Source organism: Hemiscyllium ocellatum, chromosome 1 (genome assembly GCF_020745735.1).
Source record: "Hemiscyllium ocellatum isolate sHemOce1 chromosome 1, sHemOce1.pat.X.cur, whole genome shotgun sequence".
Taxonomy (NCBI): Eukaryota; Metazoa; Chordata; class Chondrichthyes; order Orectolobiformes; family Hemiscylliidae; genus Hemiscyllium; species Hemiscyllium ocellatum.
In genome coordinates, this window is record NC_083401.1 from 68,177,791 (window position 1) to 68,199,423 (window position 21,633).

Below are 21,633 nucleotides of genomic sequence, written 5' to 3' on the forward strand. Positions count from 1 at the left end.
TATTACATGCCTTCATGTCCCTGCTTTACTTTTCAACATTTCTTTCCCTATCCCTGTGTCTTACCATATTATGAATTGATCCTGACATTGAAGGGCAGAAAGATACCCCTTACTGGATCTTTGTCCAGTAGCATTATACAGACAACAGCTAGACAGGAATGGTGGAATAACAAGCCTCGTTTTTTTTTGTCTACCTCTCTTGATCTGGGAGGTACTTTACCTCTAACCAGTGCTTGTCTTAATTTGTTGTTTGTATTTCATAGAATCACAGAAATCAGTAAATTGAGTCCATACTGACTGAAGTGCATCCCATCCAGACCCACCCTATTCTGCATTTCCCATGGCTAATCCACCTAACCTAGACACCTTTGGACTGGATTAATTAGATTACTTAGTGTGGAAACAGGCCTTTCGGCCCAACAAGTCCACACCAACCCACCGAAGCGCAACCCACTCAGACCCATTCCCCTACATTTACCCTTTCACCTAACACTACGGGCAATTTAGCATGGCCAATTCACCTAACCTGCACATTTTTGGACTGGGGGAGGAAACCGGAGCACCCGGAGGAAACCCACGCAGACACGGGGAGAATGTGCAAACTCCACACAGTCAGTCACCTGAGGCGGGAATTGAACGCGGGTCTCTAGTGCTGTGAGGCAGCAGTGTTAACCACTGTGCCACCACGCTGCCTTTGCTGTGGAGATTTGCAATTCTGAATTTGTTTTTTATTTATCCATAGCAGAGCACATTCAATGACTACTATTAATTTATTGGGTAAATTCAACAAATCCAGCCCTTTCAGCTCAGAACTACATTCAAAGGAAAGCAGTCAGAATCAGACGACAAAGCTGTAGCTCCATCTGACCCGCATTCCCTTCAAGCACAGTTTTTCTGCAGAGATTTTGGGATCACAACCATGATCATAGTGCAACAATGTGTAATATTGTGAAGTGATGGAATGCTGATTTGAATAAATGTCAATGACTTTTTTTTGTTATCAATTTTTCTGCCATTGGGAAAGAAAGAAGTAGAATTTAAATAATTCTCTTCGATGAAAGCCAAGGTTTGGAGAAGTTGCTGTTATAACAACATCAGTCCAGATATGTGTCTTCCCCAGATTGAGAGTATTGCTTCATTTGTTGGTTTAGTCAAGAGTTTCACAACGTTCTTTGTTTACAGATTATTTTTGTGGCTTTAAACAGATGGTATTGTTTTAACAATTCACAGCTGAACAATAAGGATTAAAAATGAGTTGTGACTATGTTACACTCGCCACTGGGCAGAAAATGCCATTAGTTGGACTTGGAACATGGAAGAATTCAGCTGGACAGGTAAGTGCCGATAATTGCAGCACAGTTATTAGTCAATCATTTGTTACTTTAATACATTTTAGTCACTACATGTTCCTCATCATAATTTATTTTCTTCTATACTTTATTCTAATGCTGAGGAATAAAACAAACATCACCACTGAACTCGGTAAAGTCACCTGTAGGATAGTTTATATTCTAAAGTCCCTCCACCATGAGCCAACCTCCGATAATCAATCTCAGTGTTACAATTTTCACATCCCAAACTACTCTCTCATGCAGCTTCACTGAGTGAGACTAATGCTAAATTTATGCACTGTGTGCGTTGTGTAACTTTGCCATAAAAAACTGACATAAAGCTGCAAAAAACTGACTTAATACAGATTCCCTTCATTCAACAAAATTCTTCCCATCAATCAAGATTGCATTGAAGCTTTGGTCCCAGAGGAATCATAGCCCATTACCCAGCAGCTTAAATATTTTGCAATACAATTTGTCGAATCAGATCTATCAGTAAAACCAGATATTGCACCTCACCAACATTTGAATCTGTGTTATTTTGCTTTCTGCAGGTGAAATCAGCAGTCAGTTATGCGCTTGAAATAGGATACCAACATATAGACTGTGCTTTTGGCTACAGCAATGAGAATGAAATTGGAGAAGTCCTTCATGAAAAATTACAAGTTAATAAAGTAAGAAAGCTGGAAAGTTTACTTTAGAAAAAGAGATGTTAATTGGAATGCCAATCCACGACTTTATAATCAAGAGAAAAACTATGTAAAATCAAGAAATTTGATATTAAATGCATATGTTGTTTTCTTTTTTGATATAAACCAAACTAGATTTACAGTTTATAAAGATTTTTGGTGGTTTATTTAATTTTTAACAGATCATATGAAGCTACTCTTAATCTTCAGTATATCTATGGATTTAGAAACAAAGTCAGAGTGTGATACTCAAATCCTTTATCTCCACAACCCACTTTCCATTCAATTTTTTTCCTGTTTATATTCAAAGTTAAGGTGGATTAAGATTCCCAAAGGGAAATTACAGAGTTTCATACTTTTATGATTATTCATTCTGAAGTTTTGATCATCCACAAGTTAGCAGAAGTGATCTCCCTCTATTACAGACAATATTTTTGATGTTAGCACATAATGTAACTGTATCTTTCAGGCAGCATGCTTCATACATTGCTGGTCTGCTGGTGTAATCCAGGTATAGATCCATTTCTGGAGAAACCATACAGCAGGCAGGGAACGCAAGACTATTTTGACTTTGGTATGCAATGTCACTTCTTGTAGCACACCAACTGACATGCAATTTAAAAGTGCTGAGTGCGCATTGAAATGATAGCTCATTTTCCACAATTTGTACATTAACTGTCCCACTCCTTGATGTTCAGTGTAATCCAAGAATAATTTTTCTGCAATTAGTCCCTTAATACTTGTAACTGTTAATGCATTTTTGAGTACCCTTAGGATTTAATAATTACTCCAATGCCTTGGCGTTTACTCCCTCAATTCACAAATCAATTCAATAATGCATCTGCCAGCACCCAGTCAAGAACCACTACATATAACTGCCCAAATCATGAGACACATGTCGTATCGTCCCAATATATCTGCATAAAGCAATAGCACCATAGTGCTGTAAAATGATGATGCACTTGTAGTATTGTGATGAATTTCAGTACATTTTTATACTGCCTTTCCTTTAAGCATGTTTGATAAGGCAAATTTTATCAAAATGCTTGCATACACTCATCAGGATACTCAACAGCATTCACCTTCTTAATACAGGATAGATCTTTCCTGGTTCCTAAAATATACCAGCAGTCCCTTGACATGAGCTGGAACAACATGACATTCTGATGCATATCTAGCTAAGCAAAAAACAACTTCACTCCCAGTGCCAGATAACAGTAACTTTGGAATATAAAGGATACTTCTTAAGAAACTCAGTAGACCTGGAAGCATCTCATAGAATCATAGAGATGTACAGCATGGTAGCAGACCCTTCGGTCCAACCTGTCCATGCCGACCAGATATTCCAACCTAATCTAGTCCCACCTGCCAGCACCCAGCCCATATCCCTCCAAACCCTTCCTATTCATATACCCATCCAAATGCCTCTTAAATGTTGCAATTGTACCAACCTCCACCACTTCCTCTGGCAGCTCATTCCATAGACGTACCACCCTCTGTGTGAAAAAGTTGCCCCTTAGGTCTCTTTATATCTTTCCTCTCTCACCCTAAACCTATGCCCTTCCCGACCCCAGGGAAAAGGCTTTGTCTATTTATCCTCTCCATGCCCCTCATAATTTTGTAAACCTCTATAAGGTCACCCCTCACCCTCCGACGCTCCAGAGAAAACAGCCACAGCCTATTCAGCCTCTCCCTGTAGCTCAAAACCTCCAACCCTGGCAACATCCTTGGCACAGCGGCACGGTGGCACAGTGGGGCGGCACGGTGGCACAGTGCGGGCGGCACGGTGGCACAGTAGTTAGCACTGCTGCCTCACAGCACCAGAGACCCAGGTTCAATTCCCGACTCAGGCGACTGACTGTGTGGAGTTTGCACGTTCTCCCCGTGTCTGCGTGGGTTTCCTCCGGGTGCTCCGGTTTCCTCCCACAGTCCAAAGATGTGCGGGTCAGGTGAATTGGCCATGCTAAATTGCCCGTAGTGTTAGGTAAGGGGTAAATGTAGGGGTATGGGTGGGTTGCGCTTCGGCGGGTCGGTGTGGACTTGTTGGGCCGAAGGGCCTGTTTCCACACTGTAAGTAATCTATCTAAAATCTTTTCTAAACCCTTTCAAGTTTCACAACATCTTTCCAATAGGAAGAAGACCAGAATTGCATGCAATATTCCAACAGTGGCCTAACCAATGTCCTGTACAGCCACAACATGACCTCCCAACTCCTGTACTCAATAGTCTGACCAATAAAGGAAAGCATACCAAATGCCTTCTTCACTATCCTATCTACCTGCGACTCCACTTTCAAGGAGCTATGAACCTGCACTCCAAGGTCTCTTTGTTCAGCAACACTCCCTAGGACCTTACCATTAAGTGTATAAGTCCTGCTAAGATTTGCTTTCCCAAAATGCACACTTCGCGTTTATTTGAATTAAACTCCATCTGCCACTTCTCAGCCCATTGGCCCATCTGGTCCAGATTCTGTTGTAACCTGAGGTAACCCTCTTCGCTGTCCACTACACTTCCAATTTTGGTGTCATCTGCAAACTTACTAACTGTACCTCTTGTGCCCGCTTTCAAATCATTTATGTAAATGACAAAAAGTAGAGAACCCAGCACCGATCCTTGTGGCACTCCACTGGTCTCAGGCCTCCAGTCTGAAAAACAACCCTCCACCATCACCCTCTGTCTTCTACCTTTGAGCCAGTTCTGTATCCAAATGGCTAGTTCTGTGGAGAAAGAAACAGAGTTAATGTTTCAACTTTGGGAACTCCCAAAGACTCTTCTTTGGGAACGAAAGGGGCAGCATACTTTGGAGGTATTGGAAATGGCAGAGAATAATCCTTTGAATGCAGAGAGTCACAGGCATCAGTGAGGACAAGGAGAACCCTATCTTTGTTCTGGGAGGGAGGAGAAAGGCTGAGGACAGAAGGTGAGGGAGAAGTTGTAATTTGTCAGACACAGCTGTGGGCTTTGATAAAACCATATGACCTATGAGCAGAAGTAGGCCATTCAGTCCATTGAATCTGCTCCAGCATTCAATGAGATCATGGCTGATCCAATAACCCTCAATATTCTTGACTTTTCCCCCATAACCCTTCATTTCATACAAACTAAAAATCTGTCTCTCTCAGCCTTGAATATATTGAACAACACAACATTGACAGCCTCTACAGTAAAGAATTCCACAGATTGACTACACTTTGAAAGACTTCAAAAACAAAAGCTGGCACCTCAGAGAGGTCCAGGATGCAAGATTTAAGACAGATTACTTGATATTTAGTGCATAGCTTCATTATCTGGTTATTGTGGTAACAAATGATCTGTATATTAAGGGAGTAGAGTCCTTTTCTATCGATGGAAACCTTGAAAGAGTGCTTTGTCATGTATTCAATTGCATCCAGCCCCTGTGGAAAGGTTTAGTAAGGTTTACTTCTAAAGGATAGACACCTTTAGGGTTGAGGAGCAAACAACAGCCTCAGTACTGCTGTAGCTGGGATGAATAACCGGGGTTAATATTTAATCTGGTTAAAACCAGTTCCTGCAAAAGCTGAGGTGGAGCATTTAAAAAAGGCTCTGTACAACCAGCAAAAAACCAGAAGTCACATGACAACAGGTTATAGTCCAACAGGTTTAATTGGAAATGCACAAGCTTTTGCAGGAACTTTGTCAGGACAGACTTAAGAAAGCAACTTGCAGAGTGTGAGGAAGTTCAGTAACTGGGAGTGGCAGGTGTTTCTTTGTATCTGCTGTTTTGTTTTCTTAAATATTTTCACAGAGCAGTCTGGGCAGGAGAAGACCAAGGGCCAAGAGCTGGAAAATTAAGGGATAAACTGGAAAATCACGAGATAGAAGTAAATGTCAGTGAATTAGAGATTAAAGTTAATGGAAAGGGAGTATCCTGAAGATTAAGTCATTAGAAAAAATAGCAAGACTAAATAAATTATGATTGGGATCAGTTGAGTGCAATTTGTGACCTGTCACATGTGGGATGTCATAGCCCTATCAGAATTCTTGATAACTGTGTGTGTGTGTGTGTGTATATATATGCATATGCATATGCATGCAGTAAGTGCTCCTAACTGCAGAAATTTGAGCTCCATGTTTCGGAACTGGAGCAGCAGCCGGAGAAATGTGGCACATCTGTGAGGTTGTGAGTTTTGTGGACAGCACATTTAGAGAGGAGGTCATACTACAGTTCAAGGAATTGAAGGAAAGGTGGTAATGGGTGACCACTGGATAGTCAGAGAATCAGGCAGGTAGTTCAGGAGTCTCTTGGAATCCTGCTTTCAAATCGGTTTTCTATTTTGGAAGCTGACTAGGGCACTGGTTGCTCAAGGGAGTGCTGAGAAGCCCAAGCTTCTGACACCACGAGTGTCCTGACTGTATAGGCAGGGAGGAAGAAGGAAGCAGGAGCAATAGTGATAGAGATTAATTGGTTAATGGAACAGACAGGTTCCATGTTGGGAGGAATTTAAACAAGTTCAGCAGGGGGAAGGGACACCGTAATAGTACAATAAAGACAGAGCATAGTTTAGTAAAGGAATCGAGGCAGAGAAAGTTCAGCCATGTGGATTCACAAGGGAGTATGGCAAAGCTGGATGGCCTAATCTATAATACTCTTAGTATTAAACTGAAAATGTTGATTGGCATGTGTGCTATTACAGAGATGTGGTTAAGGGAAGTGCAGGATTGGCAACTGTACATTAAGAATCTAAGTACAGTCTTCAGGCAAGCCAGTAAATCTACAGAAAAATGCGGCATTTAAAATGGCATTAGCAAGTACAGCCCAACATGTCTCCTTTAAGGTGAAACAGGAACAACAAGCACAGGACAGCCTGGATATCGAAGAACACTCAAGACTGGATAAAAAGGAAAAGAGAGACTTTTAGCAGGTATAATGTGAGCAAATCATCAGACACCCTAACAGGAAGTGCATGGGGGAAACAGTTAGGAGAGCAAATACAGGGCCTTGGTGAGACTGCATCTGTCTACAGAAGAATATTAATATGTTGGAAACAGAGCAGAGGGGTTTCCTTGACTAATACCAGGAATGAGTGAATTATCTTAAGGGGAAAGGCAAGATAGGCTCGGTCTGTATTCTCTGGAGTTTAGAAGAGTCCAGCAGGTCGTAATTGAAGCATACAAGACCCTGAGGGGACTTGATCTGGTGGATGTGGGCAGCACGGTGGCACAGTGGTTAGCACTGCTGCCTCACAGCGCCAGAGAACTGAGTTCATTTCCTGCCTCAGGCGACTGACTGTGTGGAGTTTGCACGTTCTTCCCTGTGTCTACGTGGGTTTCCTCCCACAGTCACAAAGATGTGCAGGTTAGGTGAATTGGCCATGCTAAATTGCCCATAGTGTTAGGTAAGGGGTAAATGTAGGAGTATGGGTGGGTTGCGCTTCGGTGGGTCGGTGTGGACTTATTGGGCCGAAGGGCCTGTTTCCACACAGTAAGTAATCTAATCTAATGTGAAATAGATGATTCCTCTTGTTGGAGAATCTAGAATTAGGCATCACAATTTAAAAATAAGGATGGCTCTTTAAGACATATGGAGGAATCTTTCTTTCTCCCAGAGCGTTGAGTATCTTTGTAATTCCTTTGCTCAAAAGGCATTGAATGCAGAATCTTTAAATATTTTTAAGGCAAAAGTAGGTAGATTCTTGACTAACAGAGTGATGCAAGATAATCGGGAACATAGAGTTAAAATCAGATCAGCTATGCTTTTATTGAATGACATAGCAGGGTGAAAGAGCCAAATGGCCTACTCATGTTCCTTGTTCTTATGTTTGTACAGAAGGTTACATTGGTTAAACTGCACAGAAACAGACTGTTCATACCAAAAAAACCCATGTTGGCGCTGTCACTCCACTTGAGCCTCCTCCCAGTAAATTGATCGTCTTAACTTTTCAATCATTCCCTACTCCCTGTAGTTCAGATAGAAAACACTGATGCAGATACAACCAAGAATAGTGTTCTGTTGAAAAGTTTTGAAGGTTAGGGTCCAAAAATGGATTGTTATCCAAGCTCTGGGCCAATTAACTTGGGTCAAGAAAATTGGAGAATTAAACACAATGTTCAAAGAATTGTGTGGGAAGTTGAGATTTTGATCCAATTGAAAGAGGGATACATTTTGATAAGATGAGCACCACTCAAATTGGGCTGGGATAAATGGTCCTGATGAAAGTGGAGAGGGTTTAAACTAAAAGAGAAGAGGGAGTTCAGATAAAGGAAATGTTGAAATTTAAAGAACAAAAGATAAGACATTATCCTCAAATCCTTCAGAAGGAGGGGGGTCACTGCAGAGGCTGGAGTGCATTATTTCTCACTTCAATTCCATTTTAATTTAATCCCTGTCCTCTTTTTCTCTACCCCATATTTGTTATTGCTGCACCGCCTTGGTAGTTCGTACTTGTTAACTGTTCTTTTAATTTGTAACACTGGTGATTTATGATGGTTTGATTAAAATAGATCAAAGCCACAGAACAGTATAATGACGAGCAAAGCAAAAAGGGGCAGATATCAACAGCAAATATGATCCACCTGTTTACAATGAGATAAATCAATTGGTGACATGAATAGAAATAAATGGTTTATAGACAATGCAGCTAGAGTTTATAGCATGCAGTGGATGCTGCCATCCCACAATCTCGACTGAAAAGACAATGCAAAGCCTGCCCATGGGAAGGAAGGGTGTTCCACAGTCACTTAGTTGGCTTTACCTGGGATTTCTGCTCATTTGAAGGAAGTCTGCCATCAGATCTGCCTCCATTTGACTAGGTGGAAGCTGTATAGCGCCCCAGCAGTGCCAGACAAGTACAGTGATCACTGCTGGGACAAAAGACAGGCTATTGGAGCCAAGTACAAAGGTAAGGGGAAAAGATAGTTTTTGTTGGCTGCGGGCTGGCAGCACTTAGATAAGATGGCTGGAAGGCTGGGTTTGAGACATCATGGTGTTGCACTGAGGTTAAAATGGGAAACCAAAGGTGCTAGCTTATCCGGTTAGCACGAGTGGATCTCCCCTTGCTATAGTAATGACAGAGAAAAGTTGTGCCCCCATATAAAAGGCCAAATTAATTTTAAGATAAATATGAAATGGAACTGTTTTTCTTTCCACAGGTACTACCTGATCTGATGGGTAGTTAAGGTACCTTTTTTTTCAAAGAACGTTTAGTTCTAAAGGCTAACTAGCACACCCAATGATGCACCTGACCTTTGAGCCTGCTCTACCATTCGACAAGGTCATGGCTGATCTGTGTGTTTTTAATTCAATATTCCCATCTACCCCCAATAAACTTCAATTCCCTTGCATAACAAAAATCTATCTCTGCCTTAAAAATATTCCATGATCCTGCTTCCATCACCTTCCAAGGCAGAGTTCCAATTTCCCCAATTCAGTCCTTGAAGGGCAACCACTAATTTTAAAACTGCAGCCCCCTAGTTCTAGACACACTCACAAGAAGAAAAACACTTCTGTTGAGTATCCTGTTGAGATTATTCAGATTCCTGCACATAGTCACTCCTCATGCTACTAAATGGAAACAAGCACAACCTGTCCAACCCATTTTCATAAGGAAAACCTGCTCATTCCAGATATCAATCGAGCAAACTTCTCTGAATCATCTTCAATTAATTTATTTGCTTTTATTTAAAATAAGGAGACTAAAACTGCACACAGTATTTGAAATGTGGTCTCACCAGTACTCTATATAACTGAAGACAACATCTTTAATTTTATGAAAGGTCATACAGCATACACTAGAAACTTGAAATAAAAAGAAAATGGAGATACCTTATAAATCTGGCAGCATTTGTGGACAGTTAATATTTTAAGTTTCAGAGCTGAAAACTGGAAAATTTATGCAGTTGACACAGGGGTAGGAGGAGAGAGTGGAACGGATGGACGGAGTGCCCAAATCAAAGGACAATTTCTTAACAACATCCTTCCCCACCATGCTCATGTCATCATCTAGGCCATTAATGTAAATTGTAAAATCTTGAGGCTCATACTTTTGTGGGAATCCACTTCTGCCATTCAGACATTTTTACACAAGCCCATAAGACATAGCACAAGTTGGCCATTCAGCCCATCAAATCTGCTCTGCCATTCAAGGTGCTCAAGGCTGACCTGATAACACTCAATTGTGTTTTCCTGCCTTCTCCCCATTGCCCTTGATTCCCTTACTGATTAAAAATCTGTATCACAAACTTGAAAATACTTAATTATCCTCTGTCCCTTTTCACCATGAGTTCTTATTTTTCCCACCATAACCTTTGATGTAGCACTTTATCAAGTGCCTTCTGGAACCCAAAGTACTGTATGTTTACAGGCTCCCCTCAGCACTTGCTCTATCTTCAAAGTTGTCTAATAATATAGTTATATGTGTTGTAGTAAAGAGGTGAGCCAGGTCAACATCATAGAATGAGTTCCCTGATTGGGACTGTTAATCTGATGCAATCAGGGAACACTGGTTGACAAAAAAAAGCATGAGTGTCAGATATGTTGTTCACTCTCAGAGCTAGCTTTGAGGGAGCAGGATCAGTGTCAAGGACTCTCTACATGTAAATGCAGGGTTATTTGGTGATGGGATACCTGCCTCTGAATTCTCTTATTCAAGTCCGCATACCAGCAGCAGCTACAATGCCTTGCTGGCCTAGATATTAATAAAGCCACTACATTGAGTAATTTATGTTAAATACTTATCAATTTAGTGACTGTCAATGAAACCACACCTTTCTGATCTGTCTATACTTTTCTGATATTTCTTGTTTCCCCCTTGCATCCCACCATTCCCCATCATTACAACTCTCAATTTCTTGACTGGCACTGAAAATGCTTTATCTAAAAGAAAAATTACGTGTTGGAGTGTCTTCTTACTTCTTCTTTGAACTATTTCTTCAAGTCTTGTGTATAGTAAACACACATTAAATTTCACATCACCAATCAAACTCCTGCTCTGATATGCAAGGAAGTGTGATTACCAGTGTGACAACATGACCCAGTGTCATATTGATTGCATGTTCCTGATCAAAGTCTCAATAGGTGCACAAATAAGCAAGTTTCCCCAGAATGTGAATCCGTTCCTGATTTTATTCAGTGGCAATTGGAGCATATATCATAAAACAGCAAAGAGATTATGTAAGCCAATTGAATTAATTTTTTTTGTTATCTCATTGTTTTTCTGTAGTCTATCAAGCGGGAGGACATTTTCATTACATCCAAACTTTGGAACACCAAACATCACCCAGATGATGTAGAAGCAGCATGCCGTAAGACACTGGAGGACCTACAACTAGACTATCTAGATTTGTATTTGATGCACTGGCCAATGGCATTTGAGTATGTCCTGATGCACCTATCCAATTTTGCTCCAGTTATTAAACCACCACCACTGTGTTGTGTTTCTAAAGTTTAATAATTCAAACTATAATTGTCTCATCATTGACTAATATGACAGTCCTAGTAAACAAAAACTAACTAGGTCAAAATACAATGTTAAATTTTCCTCATATTTGCTGTTGGATGGTAAAGATTTGTGGTTTGAGATTAGTAAACTATGGGAATATATGGAAATACTGCAATAATCAAATCACAGGAGAGTGAGTCACAGCTAATGAATCTCATAGTCCTGAAGCCCTGCAACACACCAATAGAGAGTAACTCCTATTTAGTTCCTCTTAAGACAAAATTGATGATCTCTGTACTAAAATAATTAAAATGAATAACATTCCTGTCAATATGGATGGCACACTGGCTCAGTGGCTAGCATTACTGCCTTACAGTGCCAGGGACCTGGATTCGATTCCAGCCTCGAGTGACTGTCTGTGTGGAGTTTGCACATTCTCCCTGTGTCTGTGTGGATTCTCTCTGGGGGCTCCGGTTTCCTCCCACAATCCAAAGCTGTGCAAGTTAGGTGAATTGGCCATGCTAAATTGCCCATAGTGTTCAGGGATGTGACGGTTCCATGCTTTGGTCAGGTGAATGTCGAGAGGTGGGGTGCGGGAATGGATCTGGGTGGGTTCCTCTTTGAAGGGTCAGCATAGACTTGTTGGGCCAAAGGGCCTGTTTCCAAACTGTAGGGATTCTATTCTATAACTATAGTGCACCAAACACTCAGCATTTGCTTTATTTTCTCTCTTGCATTTTGAGTAAAAATTAAAAATTGTTATAGAATCCTGGAATCATCAAAGCACAGATTAAGGTCATTCAGCCTGCCATGTCTTTGCTCGCTGTCTATAGAAATAACTCAACAAGTCTCATTTGCTTGCCTTTCCTTGCAGCCCTGCAAACATTTTCCCTCCAGATAATTATCCAATTCTCTCCTAAAGTTGCAATTGAATCTGCCTTCCAAAAGCTTGTCTATCATTTATACAAAAAGTCAAATTAATTCTTCAAAATAAAATCCTACATCCTTTCATAAAGAGTCTAATGTATTGTTTGTCCCACAGAACATACCAGATCTCATCAAACATCCCTCAAAATAATATGACAGCTCTTCGGTCCACGTTTGATCATGTACTTCCCAAATACCAACTCTTCTGTCTTCCCATTACAGCATTTAGATGTTTACTAAAAGAGTCCAATCTACTGGCCTCAAGAATCCAGATATGTTGCAGTTATTGATCACTCCTCTCAGAGAAATTCACCTTGATACTTATAGGGTAGAATATCTGACATATTACACTCAGTTTACTTTTTCTGTACTATTACAATGTTTGTTTAGGATACCACTACTTTTTGTATCCCATTAAATGACTCTAAGTGAGTTGATAAAGATCTGGAAATGGAGTATAATGTGACTAAATGTGAAATTGCAACAAAAAATAGGTTTTATATGTTTTTAAATATATATTTTACCTCCAGAAAAGTCCCTCCTCAGAGTTTATTTTAACATCAAAACTGTTTATCATGAACTGGAGTTTGCAGTAGAAAATGACTGATGTTGATTATTCCTAACTCAGCCAAAGCAATTAATTGAGTTCGACCAGAATTGTTGTTTGGTATTTTAGAACAACTGGATATGATCAGTAACAATGGTTTGACTCTTTCAACTTTCTTTCCTGTTCAAGATTTGTTCATTCATCAAGTTATCCTCCAAGTGCATTATTTTGTTTGTTCTAATGAGCTTTTAGATAAAATCTTCTAGCAACGATCTTGGTAGCATTCTGAACTTCTGCTCTATTAGCAGCATGACAGAGATGCACTTCCTATCCCTTATCCTGAGCACATTACAGATCACTTTAGCCCCCAGAAGATCTGAATTCTGTCTTTAAACTCTCCACTCTTAGTCTGGAAGAGGTGAGAAAGCAAGTGGAAATTTTAACTATTGTCATGAGACTGGTTCTTCGTATTTAACCATAATTTTAAACTTGGCCATTGTAAAAGGTAAATTCCTTTCCATTTGCTTACTGATTTCAGTTTAGCTGCTTCACTAACTACCAAAGATTAGATATAACCCACTCATTCCCCTGAACTAGGAGAAAGTGAGGACTGCAGATGCTGGAGATCACAGCTTAAAAATGTGTTGCTGGAAAAGCGCAGCAGGTTAGGCAGCATCAAAGGAACAGGAGAATCGATGTTTCAGGCATAAGCCTGAAGAAGGGATATTGCCCGAAACGTCGATTCCCCTGTTTCTTTGATGCTGCCTGACCTACTGCGCTTTTCCAGCAACACATTTTTAAGCTCATTCCCCTGAACCCCAACTCTACCAGTTTTGCTCTGACTCTGGCCTCTGGCCTTCAGTGTCTTTCCTGAGCTTTTTGGTCCATCTGCCACACACACCTGACTCTTCCTATATCCTCTGACCCACCTTCCAATGTGAATCTGATCTCTAATCCCCTGCTAAACCCAGCTTCCAACCTGCCTGTAACCCAAAATCAATGTTTCTGATGCACTTCTGCCCTGGCTAGGTAACAAAGTTTCCTGGCTATGTACCCTGGTCTTTCTTATACCTCTATGGACTCCAATTTTCCTCTCTCAACTTCCTCAATCTGCCCAGTTCCAGATTCTGACCTGCTGCCTCACTACCCTCCTCTCTCATTACCACATTTACTCTAATATGAAAATAATCTAGGTCTTGGTCTATTGACTCATAAACAATTATTCGGACTGGGCTCAGTCAAAGAGACAGGTTTTAAGATATTCGAGAGACAACAATGGCATCTCCCAAACAATGTGAAAAATTGTTCTTGTATATCCTGTCCAGGAAAATGATAAATCCAACCTATCCAATTATTGCCCCATCAGTCTCCTCTTACTCACAAAGACAGTGATGACCAGCGTTGTCAACAGTGCTAACTCAGCAAAACCTTCTCGCCAATGCTCAGTTCAGATTCCATCAGAACACTACAGCTTTGGTCCAAATGTGAACAAAAGAGTTGGATTTTTGACTTAAGAGTGACAGCCGGAAAGGTTGCTGAAATAACTGCACAGAGACCAGTCTCCCGTCACATTTTTTTTACATGCTGTGGTTGCCAGGTGTGATCTGAAACATTTTTTTTAACTGATTAGCTCTGGAGTAAGGAAAGATGAAGTAGTTCCAGTTCAAATTAGCTCATGAATTAAACTGAGATGCAAACTTAAGTACAGATTAAAGACACTCTGAGCTGCAATATGGAGCTGAATTTCACCTCCTAATAGATAATTATTCTTTCTCCTGTCTCTGCAGACGTGGTAACATTATGATTCCAAAGAATGATGATGGGACAGTGCGTTATGCTGATATTGATTACAAGGATACCTGGAGAGCCATGGAAAAACTACTGGAAAAGGGTTTGGTTAAGGCAATTGGTTTATCCAACTTCAACTCAAAGCAAATAGATGACGTATTATCTATTGCAATTTACAGGCCTGTTGTTAACCAGGTTTGTGTCAATGACAATGTTCACAGACTTTCTTTATCTCTTAGAAACCCTTTGTTGCGAAACTTATTTATTGATGGCATATATTTATTATACCATGCAATAAAATTGGAGCACAAGTACAGCCAAACAATGACCGAATAAAAATGTACAGGAGATTGGAATAAAGCATTACAAGTAGCAGATGTGTGAGATTCATTCCAGCTAACTATCTTTGATATATCACTCTGATCCTTGCATTCAGGAAACCTGAAGAAGCAAAACTAAATTTCATAGTCTCTGTTTCTTGGCTGCTGCTGCTGATGTTATTCTAAAATAACTTCCACACTTTGTATATATACTACTGATACAAAGTGTGTGGAGCACCATCTTGATAAATGTAAATATCTTGGTGCATATGCAGCTACCTGCTATCAGAAATGTACAGAGTAAGCAGATCATGATATCATTCAGTGTGTTAAACTGATTTAATGCAACCTTTGCCATTTTGGAACTCCATGTTCTAGCCAATACCCTCTCTTAACCTCACACAGCTGAAGTAAAGTTTAATGACTTTGCCAGCAGCTCTCCTTTAATGGATTATCAACTCCTTATAGGTTCATTGCTGGTTTTCTTCTTCTGACGGCTGCCATAATTCTACATGCTTTTGCTGCTTTCCATAGTTGCTTAAAGTTTTAGAAATGTACACGGAGCAAAATTGCAGGTACTGAAAAGATTTTAGCTGAATTCAAGACTTGTATACAAAGTAAGTGCTCCAAAACATGAACATGCATTCTCCTTGGAGTCTGGGAAAAGATTGATGAATCAGCAGAGGCCACACAGTGTGGAACAACCTGCCAGGAGGGGAAGGATGCAAGCTACACTGCCTCTTCCTGTTCAAACTCCACTGAAGAACTAATTTGATTACATTAACAATAACCTCAGTGTCAAATCCCTGACTCATCAACATTAGCACACTCCTTATCTTTATATTACCACCAACACTTTTTTTTTCTTGGCGATAATGCAAGTACAAAATACGCATTCCGAATCAACTTTATAAATTAAACCATGCCATTATGTATCCAGACTTAAAGTAATCATGATTTCCTTGATTAATTTTCTAATTCTGTGGTTGGTGAAAGCCTACTCCCTTAGTGGAGGAGACTGTCAGTGATCTTGGAGGACAACGTCAAGCCGCTGTGATCATTGAAAATCCTGATTTGGAACTGCACCATACCTGTGTGGTCACTGTCAATCTGTGCTGGCAGGCAGGCAAGCGTATTGACAGAGTGATAGTTGTGGGAAGAAAAATGGTGTTATCCTAACAGAAAACAGCAGTCTGTCCTCTATGGAATGACTGCCGCTCCCCTGGGGCTGTACCTCAACAATCTTAATCAATTGTAGCAGGACTGATAGCTGAGGTGCTGTGATACCATTCAAGCCTCTTTTGCAGGCTAGTATCACAGCCAGGGTGGCAGTTAACTGACCATATGTAATAGCACTCAGGGCCTCCACTGCAGTAATGATAGGTTGGCTGGCTGCTTGAGATGCTGTGAAAGCTGCAACATGAGCTACTAGATGCTGCATCATGCTTAGAGACAGACTGTGTTCATGGAGTTGATCACCATAAAAGAATGGGCTCCAGGCTCTATGTGAAGTCCTGTGCCAAGGTAGTGCCAAACTTTCCTATTTTCCTTGACATTGGACATAGATTTTCTGACTGCACCATACATTTCATTGTGTATATTTATCTAGCAGTCCTCTTTTGTATCAAGGCTCAACAATGACCTCACCTATACTACAAACCCAGTCTCTGATGAAATGGCACAAATGTTTTCCTTTTACCCCCATCCTTGCTTTGGGTTAACCATACCCCGTGTCTACCCATCTTTATCCTATTTACTAACCTTGATAATATGCACAGTGGGTATATCTGCACTGGTGGCAGAGACTGTGAATTCAAGAGACAATGTGTTGTTATCATAGTCTTGGTGAATTTTCTCCACTGCCTGACCTCATTGTAGATCTTGAGTATCTGTGAGGAAAAAAGCATAAGGTTCAGGTTGTGTTCAGGAAAGTGTGGAAAGTAAGAGGTAGGTGCTTATAATATCAACAGATTGTAAGTCAGAAGGGTTTATGAACTGTGAGAAGGTATACTAGGAATGAAGACAAAGTCACCTTTAATATGCGAAGGTGTGGTGTAATGGTATTGTCATCAGGAAATCAGGTTAACATTCTATGGTCATGAGTTCAAATCCCTCCATGGCAAAAGGTGAAATTTGAATTCAATGAAAATCTGGAATTAAAAGCTAGCCTAATTCAACCATATAACCTATGGTTATTAAAAATCCACCTGGTTCACTAGTATCCTTTTCTAGTCTGGCATACATGTGGCATCAGGTCTATAATATTGTTGACACTTAACTGCTCTCTGGAATGACCTAACAAGCTAATTAGTTCAAGACTAATTAGAGCAATAAATACTGGCTCAGCTAATTATGTCCGCATCCTGTAATTTGAGTAAAAATGTACTGTGCAAGTCTAAAACAGATTAATTAATATTTGGTGAAAAATATTTTTATTGGGACAAATAGAAAGCCAATGATCTATGTTAGCCTACTGCTAAAAACTCCGTTTGTGCAGAACCCAATACAATCTCATTGTAGGTGGTATTCCGAAATGGCTGTAGGTACTGGCTACAGGAAAAGCCATGTAAACATACAACATCCCAGCTGTGGTACTGCAGTTGGGGGCTCTGGAACAAGCTAGGCTCCTAGTCGAGATCAGCAAAATGATGACCAAACCCCCACCTTCAACTCTCTATGGCCACCATTAAACAGAAGTTTAACTGAACCAGCGTATAAAAACTGATTATATGTGCAAGTCAAAGAGTGGGTACTGTTTAAGAAGTGTCTCAACTCCTGACTCCTCAGAGATTTTCCACCATTTACAAAGCACAAACTCAGAATATGATTACCCCTTTCCAGGGTGAGAGCAGTTCTGGTGACACCATCCTGGACATCTTCTACCACTAGAGAACCATTATTATATTTCTAACCACCTAAAGGACACGCTGCAGTAACTCACCTCAGTTTTTTTTCGGAAACCCACAGCTCTTAACCTTAGAACGACAAGAGAAGCAAATGCACTGAAATATCAAGTTCTCCTCCATGACATGACGTCATCCTGATTTGGGAACACATCACCATTTTCCTGTTCATGGAAATGAATATTCAATGTTGTCAAAACACTCATAACGTAGATAATACAAAGTGTACATGCTGTTTCAAAATAATCAGGACTAATTATTGAAGAGATTGTAGAATTAAAATTAGATGTGATATGGAGGTGTCAGTGTTAGACTGGGGTGATGAAGTGAGAAATCACATGACACCAGATTATAGTCCAACAAGTTTATTTGAAACCATAAGCTTTCGGAGCCTGTTGGACTATAACCCGGTGTTGTGTGACTTCTGACTTTAAAATCAGATGCTGTGCCTTTTCTCATCAAGAATTCAAAATTCTTTGGTTTTCTATTACAGGTAGAATGCCACCCATACTTGATCCAAAAGCGGCTAGTGGATCATTGTACAAAACAAAAAATCGTTGTTTCAGCATACAGCCCTCTTGGATCACCTGATCGACCCTGGGCTGGCCCTGGTGATGCAAAACTGCTGGAAGATCCACGAATCCTGAAAATTGCAGAAAAATACAGAAAATCCCCAGCTCAAGTTATTATACGGTGAAGTTCCATTTGATATGTAAAAGATTAAATTTCAGTAAAAAATACATATAGTTCCTATTAGTAAAATTATATTTTTATAAACCATCCTTATGTTTTTCTGCTATAGGTTGTTGTGCTGTAATGCGCTTTTTGTTAACACGAATTTGCTATAACATGATTGACAAACTGGGGACACTGTTTCTAAAGCACAAAGTTTTAAAGCATGTATTGAAGAGAACATGATTCTGGCCCCATTAGTTTAAATGGTACTGCTATTACGTGATTTCCTTTTAACACATGATTACACAAGAATGGAACTATCATGTTACAGCAGAACTGACTGTACTTGGCTCAGTAACTCACTCTGCATTTAAATAGTCCTATATTCTAAAAGGTGAGCATTGATAAGATAACATTATCTCTCTTCATCTCCAGTTTGACTTTCCTCTCATTTACAACTTTCTATTTCCATCACTTCATTTTGTTTGTTCAAGTAGTTTTACAGAACTGTAAAATTAATTAGTATGACATCCAAGGGCAATCTGGTCAAAACTAAAAGAGGTGAGATAACAATCTCCTTACACAGAAGTTTGATTTAAAAAACTCTGTTTGCCTGGGTGTGTCCAGCTCCAACAACATTCAAGACATTCCACACAAAGCAGAGAATTTGATTGGTACGACATCTAACACCTTCAACGTTCACTCCCTCCACCAAAAACACAGTGGCACAGTGGTAGCAATTGGCATTATCATGTAGATGTTGTACCATCTGCAAGATACACTGCAACAAGTCACCAGGGCTACTTAGACAGTACCTTTCAGCCCTGTGATCTCTACCACTAGAAGGCCAAGAGCAATGGATAAATGGAGAACCACCATCTGCAAGAACCCTCTGAGATGTCAGCTGGTCAAAATCCTGAACTCCCTCCCAAACAGCACTGTGGATATCATATACAAAATATATAGGAATCTTAAGGGGCTGACTGGGTAAATACTGTAAGAATGTTTCTGTTCATGGGAGAGTCTTGAACTAGAGGGCATAGTGTCAGAATAATGGGTGCAGGTGTGGAGGAATTTCTTCTCCCAGAGGCTTGAGTGTCTTTGGAACTCCTTGCCACAGAAAGCTATGGGGGTCGAGACCTTGTGTATATTTAAGGCTGAGATATGTAGATTCTTGATCAGTAGGGAAATCAAAGGTATTGGGGATACTGCAGGAAAGTGATATGAGGAATGTCAGATCAGCCATGATCCTATTGAACAGTGGAGCAGGCTTGAGGGGCTGGTTGGCCTACTCCTGTTCCTATTTCTTATTTTCTTGTCACTACACTCCAAGGAAACAATTCAAGAAGACAACTCACCACCACCTTGTCAAGGACAATTTGGGATTGGAAATGAATGTCGATCTAGCCAACAAGGAAAGATTATGCAAATGAATTATTTAAAATATCTGCATTTCAAGTGATGTGGTTATCTTCACTGTAATTGTTATTAAGCAAAACACAAAGCAGTGAGTTGAATTATGGCCACATTTTCCAGTCAGTTCTTTTGTTTTTATTCATTCATGGGACAGGGGGCGTCACTGGATGGACCAGCATTCATTGCCAATCCCTAATTGTCCAGAGGCTAGTTAAGAGTCAACCACACTGCTGTGAGCCAGGAGTCACATGTTGGCCAGATCAGGTAAGGATGGCAGAGTTCCTTCCCTACAGAGCATTAGAGAACGAGATGAGTTCTTCCTGACAATTGACAATGGTTTTTTTGGCATTATTAGACTCTTATTTCCAGATTATTATTGACTTCAAATTCAACCATCGACCACGACAGGATTTGAACCCAGGTCCACAAAACATCACCTGGGTGTCTGGATTAGTAAGCTAGCACTATAGCTCTAGGCACTGTCTTCCCTTTAAAGTCAATTCAGTTTACATTGTGAACTTAATCTTCCTGTGCCCAGGAATTGTGACAAGCTTTCAGAAATTAATAAATAATTGGCCACAAATAATATATACTGCACAGGCTGAATTCCTCTTAAAGATCAGTTATTCTAGCCCCGGTTCTGAAATGTCTTAGGGGAGCTTGGAATTTCTTAGGTATCTTGGATATTTTACAGCCATGATTTACTTAGTAACAAATATAAAGTTGTGCAATAAAAGACCTTTGTATGCTTGAGTCTAGTCTTGATTTTCTAATTACTGTTCTATAATGCTTTATTTACTTTTAAAAAAGTTACTGTGAAATAATGCTGGGAAATTAGTCTGTAAAGACCATCCAAACATCAAGTTTGTATAATCATACATATTCTAAAGTGAGTAATCTAATTAGTTAACTATCCTAGTTAGTTAGTGAATAGTTGACATTTCACATTAGCCTGGTGATTTTGCCAAGATCCTGGCTGCCATAGCAGAATTTTGGTCACAGAGTAATACAGCATGGAAACGGCCTATCAGCGCAAACTGGTCTATGCTGACCATGGTGCCCAATCAGCAAGTTCCAATCCTTGTTCCAATCCCTTCCCATCCATGTACCCCATCCTACAATCCCATATTCCCCATGGCTAATCCACCTTGCCTACACATCCCTAGACACTATAGGCAATTTAGCAAGGCCAATTCACCTAAACTGCACATCTTTGGACTATCTGAGGAAACCCACACAGACACAGGGAGAATGTGAAAATTCCACACAGTCGCCCAAAAGTGGACTGGAACCCAGGTCCCTGGTGCTGTGAGGGAGCAGTGCTAACCCCTGAGCCACTGTGCTGCCCCAACTTAGCTGCATCTTCAGAGAATATTTGAATAAATTAAAGTAACTAAAGAATCAAATAGTTTCATCCTTTCAAAATACAAACCTTGACTTTTCTGCTTCATTGTTCAGAAAATTTATTTCATCTTGTGTCTTCCTTGGATTAATCTGTAGCAATCCAAAGAGTCATCGAGAATGGCATAACTTCAAATGACTTATAGTTTTCATGTAACAATATAGTAACTGTTGGAGAGAGATGTCAAAGAGGAGTCTTGAGTTCTATGTTCAGCCGTACAATGGATCTTTATTCAAA

General features: G+C 40.2%; 1 protein-coding gene across 2 annotated transcripts in view; it reads left to right on the forward strand.

Annotated features, from left to right (window-relative positions):
* The first annotated feature begins 1,250 nt into the window (after positions 1 to 1,250).
* akr1a1a (aldo-keto reductase family 1, member A1a (aldehyde reductase)) overlaps positions 1,251 to 21,633 on the forward strand; it is a 32,580-nt gene continuing 12,197 nt past the window's right edge. For both annotated transcript variants that reach the window (XM_060829814.1, XM_060829805.1), the window contains exons 1-5: positions 1,251 to 1,334; positions 1,886 to 2,005; positions 11,200 to 11,351; positions 14,680 to 14,875; positions 18,397 to 18,596. In XM_060829814.1, coding sequence (XP_060685797.1) covers positions 1,251 to 1,334; positions 1,886 to 2,005; positions 11,200 to 11,351; positions 14,680 to 14,875; positions 18,397 to 18,596 — 752 coding nt within the window. The remainder of the gene's footprint in view (positions 1,335 to 1,885; positions 2,006 to 11,199; positions 11,352 to 14,679; positions 14,876 to 18,396; positions 18,597 to 21,633) is intronic.